Source organism: Geotrypetes seraphini, chromosome 2 (genome assembly GCF_902459505.1).
Source record: "Geotrypetes seraphini chromosome 2, aGeoSer1.1, whole genome shotgun sequence".
NCBI classification, from domain to species: domain Eukaryota; kingdom Metazoa; phylum Chordata; class Amphibia; order Gymnophiona; family Dermophiidae; genus Geotrypetes; species Geotrypetes seraphini.
In genome coordinates, this window is record NC_047085.1 from 301,266,040 (window position 1) to 301,289,670 (window position 23,631).

The 23,631-nt window shown below is 42.3% G+C and overlaps 1 protein-coding gene across 3 annotated transcripts in view; it reads left to right on the plus strand.

The window, feature by feature from the left end:
• Window positions 1–14,445, plus strand: part of CYTH4 (cytohesin 4) — a 187,112-nt gene extending 172,667 nt beyond the window's left edge. For 2 of the 3 annotated variants that reach the window (XM_033929891.1, XM_033929890.1), the window contains exons 12-13: window positions 884–1,038; window positions 12,855–14,445. In XM_033929891.1, the coding sequence (XP_033785782.1) occupies window positions 884–1,038; window positions 12,855–12,927 (228 nt within the window). In that variant the 3' untranslated portion in view covers window positions 12,928–14,445. Of the gene's footprint in view, window positions 1–883; window positions 1,043–12,854 lie in introns of those variants that run through there. The other variant, XM_033929892.1, reaches the window with a different exon arrangement.
• Window positions 14,446–23,631: the final 9,186 nt, after the last annotated feature.

Sequence of the window (23,631 nt, forward strand, 5' to 3'; positions counted from 1 at the left end):
ATTGTCGGCAGCCTTAACTCACTGCTCTGCCGGCAGAGTTAAGTTGAGTTCCATGAAGGCAGGACCTGGCAGAGAGGAATACTCGACATCAGCAGAGCAGTGAAGTTCCCAGACCATGATGCCAATCCCAGGAGCACCACCTTATGGTCTGCACCCGAAGCCTACCCCACCCCCACCCCCTTTGGTATGCCACTGCTGGTACAACACACTATCACTACATGCAAGTACTGGTTGGTATCTTCACTGACATACCACATCTGTTCATAGACCAGAGGAAATGCCCTGTCAAACATTGAAAAGAAGGCTTAAAGAACTTGTCCTCCCCCTCCAATGTTGATATATAAAAAAGTACTCTAACTATATAAGCAGAAACTCTACTGTTTGAACATTAAGATAATCTCCATTAGAAACGGGGCTGGTTGAACTGTTCTTCTGGATGCCACTGTAATATAGGGCTCATCTATATGCTACCATTCTTACCAAGGTAGCAGAATTAGGTGTTGTAAATGTGATCAGGGTAACATTGCATACTAGTCTTGAAAGCTTGCTCTGCAGTTCTATAGCTTCCTCTGATGGAGATTTTAGAAAATATGTGAAATATAATTGCCACCAAACTATTTTACACCACTGGGGACAGGGAAAAATGGTTGAGTACCTAAATAAACTCATGTAAGCTGTTATGAGTTCCCCTGGGAGAATGGTATAAATAAATTGCACACAGGGATTTTAACGTCTGCATATATTACAGAAATCCCATGCGTGTAATGGGATAAAACTGGGACAAGGTTAACCTGACCAACAGGAAATCTGAGATTAGAACACACCTATTTGTTTTTTGATTTTTCACTGCCTTACCCCTTATTAAATCTGACCTATTCCACAGAATTGTTTTGAGCTGTTCAGTGATAGTGGCAATGGTCAGAAGATTAAAGCCTGCAAGACAGATGGCGATGGCAAACTAGTAGAAGGAAAGCATCAATCCTACAGAATGTCAGCTAACAGCTCTGAAGAACGAGACCTGTGGATGAATGCAATCAGGTAAGTAGCATTTGAGACATGGGAACCAGGACAAAAGATAACATAGCATAATAACAAATTTCTAGACCGCATAACCTTTAGTTCAATGTGGTCAACAAAAGATTATGCTATAGGAAAATACAGAGGTAATGTGACGCACAGAAATTTAGTTAGCCAAAAATTTGGAGAAAAGAAAAGTCTTCAAAAGTTTTCTGTGATGTTTATAAGATATAGATCTAATCAGTAATGGATGGAAATCGTTGTCAAAAGAAGCAGCTTGATAGGAAAGACAATGCCCATGTTTCTTACTTTTACAGCCCTTTGCTGAGGGAAACGTAAATAGGGCATGAGATTTTCTACTCCTCTCATGTTTCACGATAACAAATCGATCAACAAAATATGATGGGGCAACACCAAAAGCAACTTTACAATATAAACATCCCAACTTGAAAATCACCCGGGCCTCCATTGGGAGCCAATGCAACTCACGATAGTAAGGAGTTACATGATCGTACTTCTTCAGGCCATAAATCATTCTTACAGCTGTATTTTGAACCAATGTCAGTCTAGCCAAATTTTTCTTAGTACTTGTCAAATATACAATATTACAATAATCTAAAATACTCAAAAGTAATGTCTGAATAAGAGTGTAAAGGGAAGGGATTAAGACTTGTATACCCCCTTTTTGCAGTTTTACAACCACATTCAAAGTGGTTTACTTACAGTTATTTCAAGTATTTTCCCTATCTGTCCCAGCAGGCTCACAATCTATCTAATGTACCTGGGACAGTGGAAGATTACGTGACTTGCCCAGGGACACAAGGAGCAGCATGGGGTTTGAACCCACAACCTCAGGTTGCTCAAGCAGGGGAAAGAGGAAGGGAAGGGATCACCACCCTACAGAATAACAATATCCATTCTCACAAGGTGATGTCTCCAAGTGGGTTAATTTTGCACACACAAGAAAGGGTAACTTTGTAATAGAACACCTATGTGAAAAAAACTTCAAAAAGATGCTTATTTTAACTGTATTTTTTATGGGAACTTATTTTTATAAAGTCTCCTGCACATTTAAATCACTTGGCTAATTGTCGATATTCAGTGGCACTTAATCAAATACTGCCACTGAATATAGCCACAAACCAATCATTTTGGACCTGGGTCATTCAGGAGTGTTACAGAGTAGAGACAAGGGGGAGACAGGAGTTATAAAGGTTATGGCACCCACACAGCTAACCGGGCATGTAGGACAGCGTAAAAAGCAGTCCTAAACTTTTGTGGTTAGCTATGCAAGTGCTGGCATAATTTCCGGGACCTGCATAATTTCCGGGACCAACCAGCAAGCTCCTGTCCCCCCTACCCCAGCGAGGTTCAAACCCTTCATCTACTCACACCTGCCTCAAGACATGGCCTAGCACTAAATATCTGGGACTAATTCTGCTCGTAGTAGTCAGCATTAAAAAACGCTAACCACCACGGCTGAATATAGGGTTAACAAAGACAAGAAAAGAAAATCTAACAAATATGCAGTAAAAATGCAGTAAAGCAAAGACAAAGAAAGGTACTGCAGAGAAATGTACAAGATACAGGCAAAATTTATTTTGAACAAACAGATTGTTACGTACAAATGGACCACGTTTTACTGAATATAGGGTTACCAGACATCCAGATTTTCCCAGAAGTGTCCTCCTTTTGAGGACATGTCCGGGGGTCCAGATGGCTTTTCAAATCCCGGCGCTTTGTCCGGGTTTTGAAAAACCTCCCTCAAAATCGCCGTCAGGCAGGGGCTAGGGTGGGATTGGGGGCGGGACTGGACCATAATGGTGCGGAGAAGGGTGGAACTGGGCAGGCCTGGTGGTAGGTCTAAGGCAGGGATCTCAAAGTCCCTCCTTGAGGGCTGCAATCCAGTCAGGTTTTCAGGATTTCCCCAATGAGTAAGCATTGAAAGCAATGCATGCACATAGATCTCATGCATATTCATTGGGGAAATCCTGAAAACCTGACTGGATTGCAGCCCTCAAGGAGGGACTTTGAGACCCTTGGTCTAAGGAATCCGGATTATCCGAATGGAAAATCTGGTAACCCTAGCTGAATATCAACCAGAAGGTTCCCAGATCCAGCTCTGATAGAGCACAAATGCCCAGGGATAAACTTATACCTGCTTCTTCAGAGCAAGTGCAAATTTGTATATGTATTCTATATGCAGACATGCCTGTTTCATAAAGCACACATGAACATTGCAACTCCACCTCTGCACTGTCCAAACAACATCTCTGAGAATATATATAGGTAGATGTGTTTAAAGAAAGTGCACAGTTTCCTTGTGTGCTCTTTTTACACGCGTCTGCCCTTTTCTGCATGCACAATAGGCTTTAAGTGTGAAAAAGGCTTTATAACATTATCCCAAAAATGAGAACCCAACTCCTATGCAAAGGTATGTTGAAAATTATCTATAGCCCATGGTGATTAGATAAGCAAATACACAGAAGGAAACTAGGAGAAGGTCTGATGTGGAGGGGCATTTTCAATATGTCGAAATCTGAATGCCACTATGAATTCAGCTAATGCTGGAAGTAGCATCTAAAACTGAATATGGCTAAAATAGAGCTGCTCATCTTCCAGCCTAAACCCCCCTTATTATCCGTCTCTGTGGACAACACTCTCATTCTTCCTGTTTTGTCTGCTTGTAATCTTGGGGTCATCTTTGACTTTTCTCTATCTTTCTCTGTCTTTCCCTAAAACTTGCCACTTCTTCCTCTATAATATTACCAAAATTCAACACTTCCTCCCTGAGCACACTACAAAAACACATATCCATACCCTCATCACCTCGCGCTTATGCTCCTGCAACTCACTACTCTCAGGCCTTCCACTTAGCCATCTCACTCCCTTCCAATCCATCCAGAATTCGGCTGCACGACTTATATTCCAGGAGAGCTGCTATACTCATGTTACCCCTCTCCTAAAGTCACTTCATTGGCTTCCCATTCATTTCCGAATACAATTCAAACTCCTCTTACTGACCTACAAATGCACTCACTCAGCTGCCCCTCACTTTCTCTCTTCATGTATCTCCCCCTTTGACCCCTTCCCCCCCCCCCCGTGATCTCCCTCCTAGCTGTGCTCTTTTCTTCAACTGCCAACTCCAGGCTCCATCCCTTCTGCCTTGCTGCACCATATGCCTGGAACAAACTGCCCAAATCCCTACAGCGGGATCCGTCTCAGGCAGTGTTCAAGCCCACCTCTTTGAGAGTGCTTTTCACTCCTAACTCCTCTCACCTTAGATTCTACATCCCCAACCCTATATGTCATGTTTGTCTGTCCAAGTTAGGTGGTAAGCTCTTCCAAGCAGGGACCGTCTATAAATGTTAAAATGTACAGTGCTACATACGCCTTTCAGCACTATATAAGTGAATCATGCCTATATAGGCACTTTAGGCCACCTACTACTACTACTACTTATCATTTATATAGCAAGTATCACCTATATGTCACTACAATAGGTTTTTGGTGGACTCACACTCTCCATCATAAGTGTACTACCTAGATTGGGATATGGCTCTGCAACCCCTTCTAGGCAGTCCAGTGGCGTACCTAGCATATGTGACACCCAGGGCCCATCATTTTTTGACACCCCCCCCATCTATATGAAAAATATATTTTTTAGTAACAATCCACATATTGCACAACAAGAGTGTACCTAGTAAAAGGTATCATCTTAAACACTGCAGTGCAGAACACCAACACATACATTATAAAACTAAACAAGCCAGATCCTGCACAGTCAATTGATCCTGCAGTCAATGCCAACTGAAAACTATGTCCTTTTCATACACACAGAACAGAGATACACCCTCGCCCAATATGGAATAATCACAAACTAAAAATAGAAATATGTAGACAAAAGTTAAACTGAACCGCCAAGAAACCAGACTCTGCATACAATGCAACACCACAACACCACAAAAACAATGACACATGTCCCCTAATACTGTGCAAAATATAAAGACAGTAGATGTAAATTTGAAAAAACTGATACATAACAATCACCACTTTACAAATTAACAAATAAAAATAAAACAAATAATGAGAAATAAGAAAATACCATTTTATTGGACTAATCCATTTTCAATTAGCTTTCAGAGGCCAAATCTTTCTTCAGAACAGTACAGTATACTGCTGTTATGCTATTCTGTCCTGAGGAAAGGTGTGTAGTCCAATAAATTGCCATGGAAGTGAGCCTTGATGATGTACACAGGCAGATAGAAAAACTTAAAACTGACAAACCCCCGGGTCCGCACGGAATCCATCCCAGGGTTCTGAAGGAATTAAAGGAGGAGATAGCGGAACTACTGCAGCAAATTTGCAACCTATCCTTGAAAACAGGCATGATCCCGGAGGATTGGAAGATAGCCAATGTCATGCCCATCTTTAAAAAGGGGTCAAGAGGTGACCCAGGAAACTACAGACCAGTGAGTTTGACCTCGGTTCCGGGGAAACTGGCGGAAGCACTGATTAAAGAACACATCGATGAACATTTGGAAAGAAACAAACTTTTGATAACAACCCAACATGGTTTCTGCAGGGGGAGATCGTGCCTAACGAACTCATTGCACTTCTTCGAAGGAAATAACAAACGGATGGACAGAGGAGACCCCATAGACATCATATACCTTGATTTCCAAAAAGCCTTTGATAAGGTGCCTCACGAACGTCTACTCCGGAAACTGAAGAACCATGGAGTGGACGGAGACGTACATAGATGGATCAGAAACTGGTTGGCGGGTAGGAAACAGAGGGTAGGGGTGAATGGCCACTACTCGGACTGGATGAGGGTCACGAGTGGTGTTCCGCAGGGCTCAGTGCTTGGGCCGCTGCTATTTAATATATTCATAAATGATCTAGAAACAGGCACGAAATGTGAGATAATAAAATTTGCAGACGATACAAAACTATTTAGTGGAGCTGGGACTAAAGAGGAATGCGAAGAATTGCAAAGGGACTTGAACAAATTGGGGGAATGGGCGGCGAGATGGCAGATGAAGTTCAACGTTGAGAAATGTAAAGTATTGCATGTTGGAAACAGAAACCCGAGGTACAACTATACGATGGGAGGGATATTATTGAATGAGAGTAACCAAGAAAGGGACTTGGGGGTAATGGTGGACATGACAATGAAGCCGACGGCACAGTGCGCAGCGGCCGCTAAGAAAGCAAATAGAATGCTAGGCATAATCAAGAAGGATATTACAACAAGGACAAAAGAAGTTATCCTGCCATTGTATCGGGCGATGGTGCGCCTGCATCTGGAATACTGCGTCCAATATTGGTCTCCGTACCTTAGGAAGGATATGGCGTTACTTGAGCAGACTGCTGGGCATGATGGACCTCAGGTCTGACCCAGCATAGGCATTGCTTATGTTCTTATGTTCCATTTCCTATTTATAAAATTTTATCAATACAGTTACAATACTACTTGATTCTAAGTAAAGCAACAAAAAAAATCTTTCTACCTTTTGTTGTTTCTGCTTTAATCATCTTCTCTCTCTTCTTTCTATACAGCGCTTGTCCTCTCTCCCTTCCATGCAACATCTGCCCTCTCTTTGCCCCTTCCACCCAGCTTATGCCCTCTCTCTCTACCCCTTCCATCTACTGCCCACACTCCCTCTGCCCCTTCCATCTACCGTCCACCCTCTCTCTCTTCCATATGGCATCTTCCCTTTTTCTATGTCGCTTCAATAAACTGTATATCCGGGGTCCCTTCTCTCCTTTGCACATGATTCATTTCAGCTTCACCCCTTCTCCATTTTTCTGTCTCCACCCCCTCCCCTCTGCTTTGGCATCTCTCTCTTTCTCTTCTCCTTTCCTTCCTTCCTTCCTTCCCACTCCACACCATGGTGTGGTATCTCTATCTCTATCTCTATCTCCTTCCCTTCCCTACCCCCATGCCATGGCATCTCTTCCTCCCCCTCCATGGTCTGGTATCTCCTTTCCTTTCCATCCCTCTCATGGACTTGGCATCTCTGGTTCCTCTCCCTTGTCTTCCTTCTCCCTTCTTCCATCTCTCTCCCCAATTGGGTGCAGCAGCAGCAGCATTTTTCTCACCCCTTCCCTGTGCAGCAGTAGCATTTCTCCCCCTTCCCTGTGCAGCAGCAGCATTTCTCCCCCCTTCCCTGTGCAACATTTCTTTCACCCCCTTCCCTGCCCAGCATGTCTGGCCAGTTCCCCTGCTCAAAGCAGCAGGCGTCTACACCTCACACGATCCGCGGCTGCATTGGAAGCCTTCTCTCTGACATCGTGACGTCAGAGGGAACACTTCTGACGCAGTCGCGGATTGCATGAGGAGCCGATACCCGTGGCTTTGAGCAGGGGAGCCGGCCAGAAGTGAAACAACCACTGGAGGGAGCACAAGCTGGGACGGACACCACTGTTTACAGAAGGGATGCCCACACTTTTTGGGCTTGCGAGTTACTTTTAAAATGACCAAGTCAAAATGATCTACCAATAATAAAATTTAAAAACAACACAAAGCACACTGTACGCAGAGAAAATGTTAATTATCATTTATATTTGAGGGGGTTTTAAAGAGGTCAAGGCAGATGGCTCTATGCAATGTCACTTCAGTAACAACTATACAAAAATAGACAAATACCCCCACCCTTTTTACTAAACCGCGATAGTGGTTTTTAGCACAGGGAGCTGTGCTGAATGCCCCGCGCTGCTCTCGACGCTCATAGGCTCCCTGCGCTAAAAACCGCTATTGCGGTTTAGCAAAATATAGACAGCAGATATAAATTCTCAAAACGGACACATTTTGATTACTAAATTGAAAATAAAATCATTTTTCCTACCTTTTTGTCTGGTGATTTCATAAGTCTCTGATCCTTTTTCTGGTCCTTCTTCTTTCTCCTCCTGGCCCCCCCCCTCTTTCTTTCTCTCTCCTCCTGGCCCCCTCTTTATTTCCACCTTTCTTTCTCTCTCCCCCTGGCCCCCCTCTTTATTTCTGCCTTTCTTTCTCTCTCCCCCTGGCCCCCCTCTTTATTTCTGCCTTTCTTTCTCTCTCCCCCTGGCCCCCCTCTTTATTTCTACCTTTCTTTCTCTCTCCCCCTAGCCCCCACAAAGCCATCGTGCCGATTTCTCCACTTCCACGATTCTTTCCTTACCCCCACCCCCAAGCCAGCAGCTGATTTCTCCCTGCTCCTTCCCCAAGCCAGGCCTGACGTGTACAAGCATTGGGCCTACAAGATTTCACTTCCGGCGTCAGTTCTAACAGGGAGGAAGTTGCCGGCCAGCCAGCCAGCGATTGACTGGCCCAGAACTTACCCTCTGACGTTAGAATTGACACCGGAGGTGAAGCATTGTGGGCCCAATGCTTTTTTCCCCGCCCACCAGCCCACCTCACCTTTTGTCTCCATCTACCAGTTGCTGGCCGGCCGGCCGAGTTAAGGAATGACTGCGGGGGAGCCGGTGCCGGGATGCGGTGGTGAGATGGAGCAGCGGCAGAATAGGGAAGGTGGCCGGCTGTGCACCCCCTTGGGGCGTGCACCCGGGGCAGACCGCCCTCGCCCCCCCTTAATACGCCACTGAGGCAGTCTATTGCACTGACCACCATGCTACTCCAGAAACCTGCTTGCTGTTCTTATAGGATTATCCATAAGATCTGAAGCTGTCATACAGGCAGGTATGCACTGTTTCATTCACAAATTTGGATGATGGGAGGGGATCAGTGGCTACTGGGGAAGTGTGTGGGGTCATGCCTTCATCCCTTTAGTGGTCATCTGCTCAGTTTATGCACCCTTTTGGCACTTATTCATTGTTTAAAATAGATCTAGCCCCCAATGTTCAAATGGTGCCCTGGACACTTTCTATTATTGCAGAAAAATGTCCAATTCATAAGACCGCCCTAGTTCTGCCCCATTACACCTCTAATATGCTCCCTTGAGATTTAGACAAACTAGTGCTCAACAGCGTAGAAATCCATCAAGAAAATAAGTTTGGAAATAGTGAATTGTAAGGGTTTCATAAGAAAAACAACCATCTACTCCTCTATGCCATTTTTTACAAACTTTTTCTCTTTTGAGTATGAGCCCTATAGTGACTTTTAAGAAAAAGTGCTCAGCCAGGCATTTGGACCAGCTAATTGAGGTGGTCATTTTTGTCATGGGGTGGTTTTGTTGGTGTCTTTACCTGGAACTGGCACCTGTCCTTTATTCCTTCTCTTGTCTGTATGCTTTTAGTTTAACATGGTATAGATTATTTGATTTGAATTGTATGTTTTTACACTATGTATGGATTTATCATAATCCCTTTAACCTTTCAATTATCTGCAGTTACTCTGTTTATATTCCTCAATGAGTGTGTGGCACAGTGCTGAGCTAAAGCCTCAGCATCATGAGGTTGTGGGTTCAAATCCAATGTTGCTCCTTGTGACCCTGGGCAAGTCACTTAATCCCCACATTGGCCTCAGGTCCATTAGTTACAATGTGAGCCTGCTGGGACATACAGGGAAAAATGCTTGAGTACCTGACTGTAAACCACTTAGGTTATAAGTGGTATATAAATACTAAATGATAACATAAAATACATTTTATTGGTTGATAACTGGATGAGAGATTTCAAACTAAATTTGAATCCAGATAAGACTAATTTTTTTTTTTTCTCTCCACATAATTGTGAAGAAACTAGTATGACCCTAAATAGAATCACATATCCCATAGTATCTATCATCAAAATATTAGGCATTCATTTGGATAGGAATCTATCTATGATTAATTAAATTGATGCATTGGTGAAAAAATGTTTCTTCACGCTTTGGAAACTTAGGCCGTCTTTTATAAAGTGTGGGACCGGGATCCTGGCGAGACCTAGTAGCTCCGCAGAATCCTAGTCTTGGCGCGAGCATAAAGGTGGTGGAACACAGCTTGCCTGGTGTCTCCCATAAATTGCACACCAAAATGGCCTGGTTTGTCCAAATATTACACTTTTATTGAACATCAATGAAAGTTCCAAACAAAAAGGTCAAAACTTGGCATCAATAAAAAACCAAACATTCCAGTTTTCCCTGCTGCTTCCTCTTTTCTCATACACGCAAGTTCTAATCCCAGCAACCGGCTGTGCTTTCAGAAATAAGTTCAAACAATAATAAACACAAAATACAGTTCATCCTATATGCCCCCTTCAAGGTAAGATAGAACAGTTCATGCCTCTGATAATGGTTTAGGATATAAGGCCTTTTAAACAGTATTGGCACTAAATTATGTTTGTGGTAACCTTGAACGCAATTCCCCCTTAGTAGGAGGCAGAGAGTGCCCGGTTCTCCTACAGGTGTTTGCCATCTTTCCAATCATAGAAGATCAAGGTAAATTCTGTAGCTCCAGCACAGGTTCAAAACAGTGTACAAAAATACTTTCAAAACACAAAACTTCAAAAAGGAAAAAAAACCCTTCACAAAGGAAAAGAAAATCAGGCTTTCCAATACACTACTCCCATTCCATGGGGTGCTCTTCCCCATGAGACATAACATTGTTCTCCAGCCAGTTCCATATCACAAAACCTCCGACTGTACTTCAGGATTTTCCATTTCCCAATCCTCGTGAGAACCTTCCTGTGTTGGCCATAAGTTAGCTGCTCCAGCTGACTTCCTTCTCAGCTTTTCCTCAGCTTCCAGTCCATCTGCCTCTCCCCTCCTTCTGACAAGGGAAGCTCAGAAAAAGGGAGACTGGGCCAGCAACCACGCCCCCTAACAGCAAGTAGGTCATGCTAAATTCTTAAAGAGCCCTGTCCTTCTAGTTCTGCCTGAGCTCTGTGAACTTTTATAAGGGGCAGGCTCACTCTTGACATTGTGCACAGGATTTCCACTATACCCGGATGTTTCTTCCACTTGTCACTGGAACTTTAGTGATACTTACAAGAGCTTTTCCCTTGGCTTTATTAGGCCTAGCCGGATCCCTGTCACAAAAGGCGCGCAAAGCGTCTTAGCGCAGTTTTAGCTAAATCAACGCGTGCACTAACCACTGATGCATCCATAGGATAACATGCACGCATTTAGGGTGTGTGTAGCATGCGCTAAAAAGCTTAGCGCACCTTTGTAAAAGAGGGGGTGTTAGAGTGATTAGATCGTATTTTGATGACAAATCATGCAGATTATTAATTCAGTCCCTTGGTCTGAGTACTCTGGACTATTGCAATTTTGTTCATCTGGTTGGTAATCATAAAAATCTGGTTCGACTCTGATTACCGTATTTTCACTCATATACTGCGCACCCGTGTAAAACGCGCACATGGGTATAGCGCGCTGGAAACTGTAATTTATGTAAATAAATTTTTATATACCGCGCACACCCGTATACCGCGCATGCCGCCCCGACTCTCCCGTCGCCGCCCGACTCACCTTTCGCCCGCCCTGACTCTCCTCTGGCCACCCCGACTCTCCTTTTGCCCGCCCCGACTCTCCTCTGGCCACCCCGACTCTCCTTTCGCCCGCCCCGACTCTCCTTTTGCCCGCCCCGACTCTCCTCTACCCCTTGAAGTCCTGTCCCCACCCTGAAAGCCTGATGCCCCCCCAGACGTCCGATTCAGCCCCCCACAGGACCGCTCGCACCCCCACCCTGAAGGACCGCTCGCACGCACTCGCACCCACACCCGCACCCCCACCCCAAAGGACCGCTCGCACCCCCACAACCTCCCGACCCCCCCCATCATGAAGAAGCTCCTACCGTTGTCTTGCTGCTTCCTCTGCCGGCGGTCCCAGCCCTTCTGTGAGCCCTGCGTCTGCACTGCTTCCTCTTCCGGCGAAAGGGCGGGACCGCCGGAAGAGGAAGCAGCGCAGACGCAGGGCTCACAGAAGGGCCGGGACTGCCGGCAGAGGAAGCAGCAGGACAACGGTAGGAGCTTCTCCATGATGGGGGGGGGTCGGGAGGCTGTGGGGGTGCGAGCGGTCCTTCGGGGTGGGGGTGCGGGTGCGACGTGCGTGCGAGCGGTTCCTTCGGGGTGGGGGTGGCGAGCGGTCCTGCGGGGTGAATCGGACGTCGGGGGGGGGGGAACTATGTAAAAAAAAAGTTGTTGTAAAACGCGCTCATGCGTTATAACGCGCATGGTTATGCACGGTTTGTAAAATCGTGTATAACGCACGGCATTATATGCGTGAAAATACGGTAATATTGAACACAGCAATCCCATCTGATTTTTAAATGGAAAAATTGGACCAATATAACTCCCTACTTTAGGGATGCTGCACTGGCTCCCTATGGAAGCTACAGTGCAATTTAAGTTTGGTTGTCTGCGTTACAAAACAATATCTGGCATGGCTCCATCCTATCTAATTCATCTTTTCCCATCATAGACGTTCTACTCGAATAGCTACACTTTTTGACTTTCCATCACCCAAAGGTTGCTGCTATAAAAGATATCATAATAAGCAGCCACTTGGAATGCTGACTTTCATCAGTTATTCTTTACATCTACATCATATCAAAACTTCAGGAAATTGTTAAAATCCTACCTATTTAGAAAATTTGTGAAAGACTGAATTTGTATTTTTATTCTGTGTTTGTAGCAGTTCTTTACTTTGTTAAAATGCATAGATATGAAGGGTAATGCAATATGCAAATGTTATGTTATGTTATGTTATATTACTTCAAAATGAATGGGGATGCCTAACACAATATAGATTACCCCTCCCTTGACACAATGTAGGAGTTTGTGGGTGCTCAGCACCTGCTGGTACCCAGACTTGGTTCCCATTTAAGGATTGTTGTAACTTGCATAGATTTATTAAGTGGAATATAAAGGTATATAAGCAATTAAATATGTCTTACTACTTTTTACCCTTCCCTCAGAGCCAGCATCTCTCGGGACCCTTTTTACGACCTTGTTTCAGCCCGCAAGAAAAAGATTGCCTCTAAAAAGTGATTTGCAGGATGGATCTATTTTCTCTGAAACTGTACTTCTGGAAAAATGTGCTTCTGGAATGTAATTCTGGAAGAATTCTCCCTGAGCAAAACTATCCATCAGACTTTTGTTATGTTTTATTAGTGTTTCAACTGCAGGCACTTCCCTGAACCAAAGACAGACCTTTCCTGGAACTCTGTGGAAACTTTTGATAGACACTTTCAGTCTGTCCAAATCTGAAAATCTGGGCCCATGACCTCAGGATCCTAACATAACTGAAAATTCTCCAGAAAGGAGAATTTTACTTACTCAAGGAGAAGCACCTGAACAAAAGACTGGCTATGGGCAAGAGGACTTAAAAGAATATGTTATACAGATGTAACCACTTAGTTCACACTGCTTGCCTCTCTGGTGGTTAATTGAGGTACTGGACCATCTAGCATGTATTCTAAATAATTTCTTTGAGCGAAGACAGCCCCCCTTGCAACCTGAAATCCTTCAGCCATTAGGAAGAATAACGGTAATCTCCCAGTGTTTTGTGACATGAAAAAATCCACTACAGTAACACTATTTTTGTTTCTGAATTTATGAACCCTCAAAACTTGAACATGACACTTGGGCACCAGGCACTGCCCCAATTCGTATGTTCCCCACACTGTCATTCAATGGTTTATTCTTTCTCCATCATCTTTTGATCACAGATAGAATCCATATGTTTCTCACACTTTCTACTTGTCTAACTTTGTTTTTATAGCAAGCACATATATGCAGAGGCATACTAAGGGGGAGGCAGTCCACCCTGGGTACAGTTCATAGGGGTTGTTCCGATCCCTTCCCTATGCCATAGCCTAAAATCTTCGGGTTGTTGGCAGTGTCGGTCAATTGAACATACTGCCTTCATAGGCCCAGAAGCTTTCCCTCTGCAGCATCCTGCCTCTTCGGAGACAGGAAGTTGAAGCAGGGGCAAAGCTTCTGGGGCTGCCAAAGTCAGTGTGTTCAGCTGATTGACACTACCAGCAGCCTGAAGATTGCAAGTAACAGTCAAGGACTGAGAAAAAAGAGAGAGAGAAAGAGATACCCATCCTATGAGGGGAGGGGAGGGAATGTTACACCTGATTGGAGGGGAAAGAAGGGGAGATAGCTGCCAAATCGGGAGGGAGCCCCTGAAATGGATCTATGGAATCCTATGAGTGCTAATCCCTCCCATGAAGAGTGTGGGGCTGAAGCTCCAATGGCGGTGAAATGTCGACCCATACTGAAATTGACAAACTAGGGTGTTGTTACCATTTTGTCTGGATATCTGTGTGTTTCTCGTTTTTTTTTTCAGGGGGAGGGAGGTACTTGGAGCCCTACTTATTTTGTGGACTAGTTGTATTTATTTATTACATACACTCTCCTTGGAATATAAATTCTATTCATGATAGTGTGCTTGTTTTAGATTTTGTTTAGGCACTAAGGTTACATAAATATATCTTCCTTTATTATTATTATTTTTTTAAAAATTTAATGTATTACAAATAAAAAGAAGAAAAGAAAACCAAGGGAATTAACTAAGGATGCCTAATATGTACATGTCATGAAACCAAATCACAACAGAAACTAGTCCAAGTGTTGTTAAAATCTGATTGTTCTTTCTGCCTCACTGACTTTTATCTTCTAGGGTCAGATGTGCTTGTTTGGTCAGAAACACTTTTGCCTTTGCAAACTTGATCCAAATCTGCTTTGCCTATCCACACAGGAGGGTGGAAAGAGGTGTGTGGGGGGGGGAGAGAAATGTCACACCTGATTGGGGGGATGGTGGGGTAAAGGAAAAAGTCACCAAACTTGGAAGAAGGAGGAAGGAATACCAGGGAAGGGAAGGCAGAGGAGAGAGAGAGATGTCATAGAGATGGGAGGGAAGGGAAAGGAAGCAGAGGAAAGGAAAGAGAGATGCCAAACCACAGGAGGAGAGGAGACAGAGGGATGGAAGGGATAGAAATAGATGCCAGACCATAGGGAGGGAGAAAGAAGGGAGGGAGAGATGGAAGGAAAGGGCAAAACACTGGATTGAAGGAGTAGAGAGAGAGGGGCAGAAGTTACTGCTTATGGGGGTCCTTTTACTAAGGCACACTAGCCGATTTAATGTGTGCTAAATGCTAACACGTCCATATATTCTATGTCTTATACACTAGTCTTTAAGCCCGTTACATTAACGGGTGCTAGAATATATGTATGTCTGTCTTTCTCTGCCCCTCTCTCTCTACTCCTTCAATCCAGTGTTTGCCCTTTCCTTCCATCTCTCCCTCCCTTCTTTCTCCCTCCCCATGGTGCAGTAAAATTGTTCTATTGGCCAAGAGTAACATTTTGTATTAATTAACAATATCCCTGGGACTGGATTTTTGATATGGATTAATATCACAGCTTTCTCAGTAGTTACTCCAATGCAAGTTACATTCTGGAACAGTAAGTATCTTTTGCTGTCTCCTGGAGGGCTTACAATGTAATAGAACTAGCTTCCACCTATATATCTAAACAGTTAACAATTCAAAAGAAGCTAGACTATATACCTAAAATTACATAAAATTAAATTAAAGGGGAAACTTACAATTTAATTACTAATACATATCTTCAAAAAGTTTAAAGGCCTCCTTTTACATTTTTTTTTTAGATTAGAGGCACAACAGACGCGCTCGTAGAGGATAAGATGTTACTGATTCAGCCATAGGTGTAAATTCAAGATGCGCTTTATTGATTATAGCACTCGCGAAGACTCTCAACACTGACCTGTGTTTTCGGTGTCATGCCTTTGTCAAGAGTCACCAAGGCTTATTACTCTGTCACATGATTAGAGCATTCAACACAGTTCAATGCAAGGAGCAAACAGAGCAGTAACTGGTGTCCAAAGCAAAGCTGGCAGTGTCGAGTCTTTGAGTCTTTGCAGTACTATAATCAAGTGTATCTTGAATTTGACATCCATGGTTGAACCATTGACATCTTATCCTCTGTTGTGTTGTGTTCTTCTCGTCGGTGAGGCCGCCTTGGCTTTTTTCTTCAGTTGTTAAAAAATGATCAGCCTTGGGTGTCATATACACTAGGTATGCCACTGCATAAATGCTATACTGATTTCTGCAATTCCACACAACTCCTGCTTTAAAATAGATATGAGTCCATGCCCTGCTTGGAACAGATGCGTACATTTCATTTTAAAATTAAAGTACTATATTACTAACTGTGGCTACATTATTGTCACTTGGGGGCTTATTGAGCCATGTTTTATATCTGAGCTGAAGATGGCAACTGTAATACTGTACATTTGCTTGGTCCTTATTTCATCTCTTATTACTGGACCTAGAAGCCTGTCTCCATGAATTGTCCTCTCCACTTGCGAAATGTGAAAGCAGAACAAACCAGTGCATTCTGAGCATTTTAAAATCAATATGGTGTAAATGTTTTTGCCCATTTCTTACTGCATTCCGAGCATAAAGGTATTCCTTTAGAGCCTGACCCCCAATGATTGAACCACCTGTCCTTACAGGACCTGTCCAACAACAGTGCTGCACGGGAGACACAGATTCAATTCCTAAACCTGGCCTCTGTTCCTCAGCCCAAATGGGACTAGGGATGATTGAAAAACAACACTCTCAGTTCTTGGGGAGTAAAGAGTTTCAGCCATTATTATAGTTAAATTGATGTTCAGGTTTAAGGTGCATGCGTACCAGGCCCAAAGGAAGCCGTGGTCGATGATGCCTGACTGAAGGTTGTTGCTCTGATGCTTGGGCCAGACAGGATTGTGATCAAAAGTGTGAAGAATGATAATTGGAAGTTCATGCTATAGCTCTAATAGAGACTGGTTGCAACTGAATTGGAAGCCCAAAGGAGCCAGAAGGAAAACTGAGTTAAAGAAAATAACTTCTTAGGGAGGGAATTTGCTTTGTGATAATCATACCTTTAAACTCATACTGTAAAATTATATGACTTTGACTTTTAGCCAGTTTAGATTGTTCAGTTTCACATTTGTATTTAATTTATTGAAATAATACAAAGACTGTAAAATGATTATTCTGACTGCTCACACTGGAACATGATTTCCTACTGGCCTGTCTCTTCAGTGGCTGAAAATCATGTAAAATATGCAAACTTTGCAGCATAATAAGATGTGATGAGTACATTCACTGCAGCATTTGAGATAATCTCAAACTGAGTGTAAGAGTTAGAACAAGTGCACTGGACAACAATCATTTCAGGTACCAAATAAAATCATCTGAAGCAAAATTAAGCAAAAAATAACTTTCTCTTCTTTTGTTTAGTATATATTATTCAATATGGAAAACATGCAGAACGATGCTATACTGGTCAATCGTTAACGACACGATCCAGTTCACATAGACATAAGACTGGATACATAAATCTGGCTTCAGCTTTATCTTTTCAAGGTGACTTCTAGCAGAACAGAGCTACTGAAAATGTTGTAGACATTAGCAGGAACCCATGACAGAATGTTCTATGTATTAAAGTTTTTTTCTGAGTGCACCATGATGTACAAGGTTACATATCTTCAGTGTTGGAAATACAGCTGGATCTTTTTATTCAAATCCAATGTATTTTTACAATTGTTAAAATCTGTAATAAGAAAAGAAATGTGTTGCTTTCAGAGTACTAATATATTGACATTGAGTTCTTTCTTTGCCATTATAGACCACTTCATTGATTTTTATCATTTTATTTTTTTTAAGAATTTGAACTCACACCTTTACAAATATAAATGGTGTATGAACACATTCCAGTTTCAGGACATCAATAGAACCAGCTGACTTATTTCTGGTTAAGAGTTTTGTGATGCTTTGATTGGGTACCAAGAGACTGAGATACATGATCACTTGATGCTATCTGACCAATCACAATGTGTTTGTTAATAGTAATATTGCATTATAAATTAACAGAGTAATACTCAGTGACACAGTAAATCATGGCAGAAAAAGACCTTCACAGTCCATTCAGTTTGCCCAGCAAGGTGACCAAAGCTTCACCCATCATTCCATTCAGACCCAAATCACCCATGTTTAAATGCTGATTGTGAAATCACCTCCATGCCAACCATATAGACTGCCAATCATGATGGGGATGATTTTTTTTGCTGACGGTATTCAACTTATCTGTCAAGATGTCTTTCCTTCCTTCCTAAGTTACACAATTCCCCCACTTGTATGTGACAGTAAAGTTATCAACACACTGGAGATGTCAACCGTCACCTGTTTCTCACCGCATAAGGGATACAGACCATACAAATTTGTCCGGCATTAGCCCATGATAGTTTTGGCCACTCTATTTTGACTCTCACCATGTGCAGGACATAGACTGTACAAGTTTGTCTGGCATTGGCCTCTGTTCACCCTTGCTGTATTTGGCCACACTTTGTCTCTCACCATTTGTGGGGACATACCATTCAAAGCTGTCTGACATTGGCCTTAGCTCCTACTATTCTTGCCAAAATTAACACTTCAACAGCCATGTTGTGTTTCCATCTTCATTCTATTTAAGCATCTCCTGTTTCTATCTCTCACATTTTTTTTAATTCATCCAAATTTTTAGACTGTACCACCTCTCTCAGAAGGGCATTCCATACATCCACCAACCTCTCTGTGAAAAAATATTTCCTGACATTACTTCTGAGTCTACTTTCATGCACACTCCATTCATTTCCTCTAGTTATATGGCCCCTATTCTCTGAAAGAGGTTTGTTTTAATTAATACCTTTCAAATTCTTAAAGATCTGTATCAAATTACCTCTCTCTCTTCTATTTTTTCCAGCATATATATATTCAAGTCCTCAAGTCTCTTTCGCTCAGGGTAAGAGCTCTTTAGTTTATGATTTACTCCAGTCATAATGGTTTTGTTTTCTTTGTTTGACTGAAACCTAGTTAAACGAGGGTGATGATTCCTATGTGGTCTTCATGGAATTCATTATTTACCCCAACATTGTAATGAAAGAGGAGACCATGGTGTGACAATTCTTATAATTTGACATTATTGATTAGAGAAATTCCCTCAGATTTCTTGACTACTGGAACTCTTTTGTGTAAAATGTGCCAGTACCACATTTATATTTTACTTTTATATTATCCCTCTTTTCAACCCCAGGCTGAATGGGATGGCATTCATTAATTATTAATTCTGCTTCTAGGTTTCCCAATCATTGTGTCTTGTAAGAATAATAGTCATAATAACAATCCCATTCCTTTAAAGGCAAAATAATATTTTATTCTGTATGTATAGTTTGGAGTTCTCTCAATTAATATTAGCACAGCTACTTAAAAGGGGTCATAGCTTAGATCTCTGTTCTTCTAAACAGATGTCTGCTTTTGGTTGGGATATCAAAATAATAGCCCTTTTATTGTAAAGATCATTTTTTGATATCTGCCAATTTAAATGGGTTAGCTTTCCCACAGGCTATTGTTAGTAACAGGGCTTAGTAAGATCAGGATCTTAAGGACATCGGTGATGCTACATTTATTATTGAATGTCACCTTTCCAATGACTTTTCTCTTTCTGTCTGTGAACAGCTTTGCATAAATTGGTTCTTCTTAGTTCCTCTGCTTCTTCTAGCTGCAGTAATTCCTCAAGGTATCTTCACGGATAGGAGTTTCAGAAACAGCGAACTAATTATGGGAATAGATATGGAGAAAATCTAGAAGCATGTTTGACGTACCATTCTATGGGGAAAACTTTAGGGCTTATTCTGATTTGATAAAAACTGCAGAGCAACAATATTTTTCATGGCAAGTAGTTAAGAATATGTGCCCTACAAAATTTCTTTTGAATTGTTCATGAGTTCCTGGGATGCTCTGCTAATAAAGCTGATCCTATTACCGTACCTTCCCCTGATCAGTTTGCTCTGTCTTTTCTTAAAAGAAAAGGTACAAAACTTGAAATTGTCCTTTTTAATATCTTATTTTATCTTAATTAAAACTTGATATACCGCTGGGTGCTGGGCCAGCATTAGGGGAGGGCAAACAGCTCCAGGGGGGCCGCACGGACCCGGCATCTCTTCCCTTTGTCGGGCCATCTCTCTCCCCCTCACCTTCATGGACGTTTTTCCAAACCAAAGTTTTCTCTCTCACAGGAGCCCTGACGTGGCAACCGTTCTCATTAGTTGCATGCGGCTGCCCCTGAAGCTTCTCCTCTGATGCAACTTCCTGTATCCACTGGATTGCATCAGAGGAGAAGCTTCGGGGCAGCCCTGTGCAACATATTACATCTTCTGGTAATGCATTCCAGAGCTTATCTATTCTCTGAGTGAAAAAAATATTTTTCCTATTGGTTTTAAAAGTATTTTCCTGTAATTTCATCAAGTGTTCCCTAGTCTTTGTACAATATAAAATTATATTATGACCTAGCTAAATGACTGCAAAAACTAGTGAGTTTTAAGAACTTTCTTAAACTCATTGATGGTAAGAACATAAGAAGAATTGCCATACTGGGACAAATCAAAAGTCCATCAAGTCCAATATCCTGTTTCCAACAGGTCCCAAATACCTAGCTAAGTTAAAAGGGGATAGATTCTGTACAAACGTAAGGAAGTTCTTCTTCACCCAGAGTCTGTTATAAGGGAAAACACCCTCCAGGGATTCAAGACAAGGTTGGACAAGTTCCTGCTGAACCAGAACAAACGCAGGTGAGGCTGGTCTCGGTTAGGGCACAGGTCTTTGACCTAGGGGCCGCCGCGTGAGTGGACTGCTGGGTGCAATGGACCACTGGTGTGACCCAGCAGCGGTAATTCTTATGTTTTTATGTTCTTATATAGCAAAACAGTAGTAAGATTTCTAATGTGACACAGAAGGTCATTCCAGAGCTTTCCTTCATCACACCATTCCAGTTCAGAATTATCTGCGGTTCCTCTCTTTTCATAGTGGAAATTTATTCCCTTTTCTCTTCTTCAGTTAGAGAAGTTCTTAGCATGATCCTCTCTATTTCTGAAGTGGATCCAGTTCCTTCAAGCCTCGTGCCCATTGATGATCAGTCTTTCTATAAGTAAATTTCCTCTGCAATGGAAGATGGCTATAGTTTGGCCCAACATTAAGAAATTAAATTTAGATGTTTCTGTCTCTAGTATTAAACCTTCCATTCATGTCCAAATTTTTAGAATGCACCCAATTTTTTAGAATTTCACCCATCTGCAGAATTATGTGAACCAGAAGAACTTGCTTCACCCCAATCTAGATTCAGAGAACAAGATGCTGAGAAACTACATTAGTATCTATTCATAGTGAGATTCATAATTTTCTTAATAGGAGTAAAATTGCTTACTAATTTCTGTAGATCTCATAGTTTTGATTTGGTAGATCATATTACTATCCTGTTTATAGGACTGCCTTCAGGGTTTTATTCTTTCTTACCAGATAGATTCTTACCATATTTTCCCTCCATAAGACACACTTTTTCCACCCCCAAAAAGTGGGTGGGAAAGTGGGTGCATCTTATGGAGCGAATACACCTCCCCTGGTACCTTTTTTAACTGGCAGTGGGCCTTTCTCATTGCAGAATAGCGCATAATGCAGGAGCGCGACCTTTGCGCTTCCTGCTTGGTCCTGCGCCACTCCGAGATTGGCTGTAGTCAGTTTGTGCTGCTGTTTATTTATATGTAGCGACTTAACCGATAAGTTGCCCTTAGTTCCACCGCAGCCGTGAAGTGCAGTGGCAGGAGGAAGCAGTGCTGGTCAGGCTGCCGAAGAGAGGCGGCAGCGGCAAGGAGTGTCCTTCTCAGAAGGTGAGCGAGCGCCAGGCCCAGGAGCTGCTGCTTCTCCTGCAGAAGGTGAGCGCTTCGCCCGCCCTCCCTCTTCCCTCTGGCCTAGGAGCATCGTATGCACCTGGATGACTCTGCGATCGGGAGAACTGCGGAGGCCCAGTCAGTAGCCTGAATGGGCTGCGGAGTTTGTGCTTGCGGCTTCATTAGTGTTTGCTGTTAAACCAGTTTAGGCTTCCTCCCTCTTTTATGTCAGTTTCATGAGGCTTTTAGTGGCGCTAGCTCAATGTTTATACCAGTACACACCTTCTTCTCATATTTAGAAGTGCATTTATCCTCTTGTGAGGAAAAAAATTGACCCTATTGGTTTTCTGAAGAGATGGAATAAGGCACTGCTAAGGGTTGTACTGCAATCTCTTGTTGTCCATAACAATTACTAGTCTCTGTATGGAGTGAGGCACAATCTTATCCTTTTCAACCAAGCAATAAGGTCTGGACAAGATCATGGAGGAAAAATTCATAGTCTGTTATTAAGATAAACATGGAGGAAAGCCACTGCTTGCCTTGGGAATGGTAACATGGAATCTTGTTACTCTTTGGGTTTTTCCAAGGTACTGGTGACCTGGATTGGCCACTGTGGAAAGAGGATACTGGGCTAGATGGACCATTGGTCTGACCCAGTAAGGCTATTCTTATATTCAGTACCCCTTTTAATGTACTTTTGTATCATTATGGTTCAGGTGAGGTCTCTATTTCAATTCATTCAATATTGTTCATTCAGTCCAATAAACAGGCTCACCAGACACACCTATGTGTAGAGGAGGAAAAACCAAGAAAAAAAAATTCTGAACCAAATTATTTTTTCTTGGTTTTTCCTACTCTATAGGTGGGTGCGTCTTATGGTCAGGTGCTTCTTATGGAGTGAAAAATACGGTATTTTTTTTGTTTGTTTGTTTCTACCCCTTCCTCTTCTTCAAGTATATTTTCTTTATCTTTCAGGGTCCCCAGGGTTCAGATTCATCACCTCTTTTATTTTAAAACTTTGACCTGCCTAATTTAGTCCCCAAGGGTTGGTGCTCATTTTTTTGCAGATGACATTCAACTGATTTTTTTTTTTGTTTGACTCAGGTAATTTGGATCTAACTGCTTGTAATAATTAACTTGACCAAATGTTTTCTTGGCTTGAGATTTGAGACACACCATCTGCAAATGAAAAAAATCTAAAGCCATATGGGTTACTGGGCAACTTTTTTTACAGAAGTCTTGCCTCTACTATTAGGTCACTGCCTGCTTCTTGACGCCTCCCTTAAAATCTTAGATTGTTTCCTTGATCCCCAGCTTTCTTTTTCATCTGAAATATTACCTACGAGGGGCTGCTGAAAATTTCTCAGCCCATCCAAGAAGAAAATAATGTTGCGCTATGAAAATTTACACGTTGTTCCAAACTTTTCTTGACGTTTTTTTGTTTCATTTCATATCATTGAAAAGTATCAAGAAAAGAGTGGGATAATTTGTAAGTTTCAAGGCTCCACGTGATTCTTTTCTTGGTTGAGCTGAGAACTTTTCAGTGGCCCCTCATATAGTTAGATCTCACATTTTGCAGTTAGGACTTAGTCATTTTATTTGGTGTTTTTCTGGAAAAATCAACTTTGCCTTCATTAATGCTTTAACTAATTAGATTCTGATTGGATTACTATAATGTAACAGGAGATTCTACCTCCTCACGGTAGACCAAAGGAAAACAAAAGAGGAAACCTGTGGTGCTCAGTCTTTCTATTCACTCAAGACCCAACACGCATGTGTTTCAGCCATAAGGCCTGCCTCAGGGGTCTTCTCCTCAGTGTGGAGCACTATTTTGCAAATGGTCTCTTATAATGTCAAACCAAAATCTAAATAATTGATGAGTAATTCAATGGGATGACTTTAAAAAGCCAATCAGCTGTGCATAAGAATAATTCCTTGTCTGCACCTGATCAAGTGAGTGAATAAAAAGATTGAGCACCACA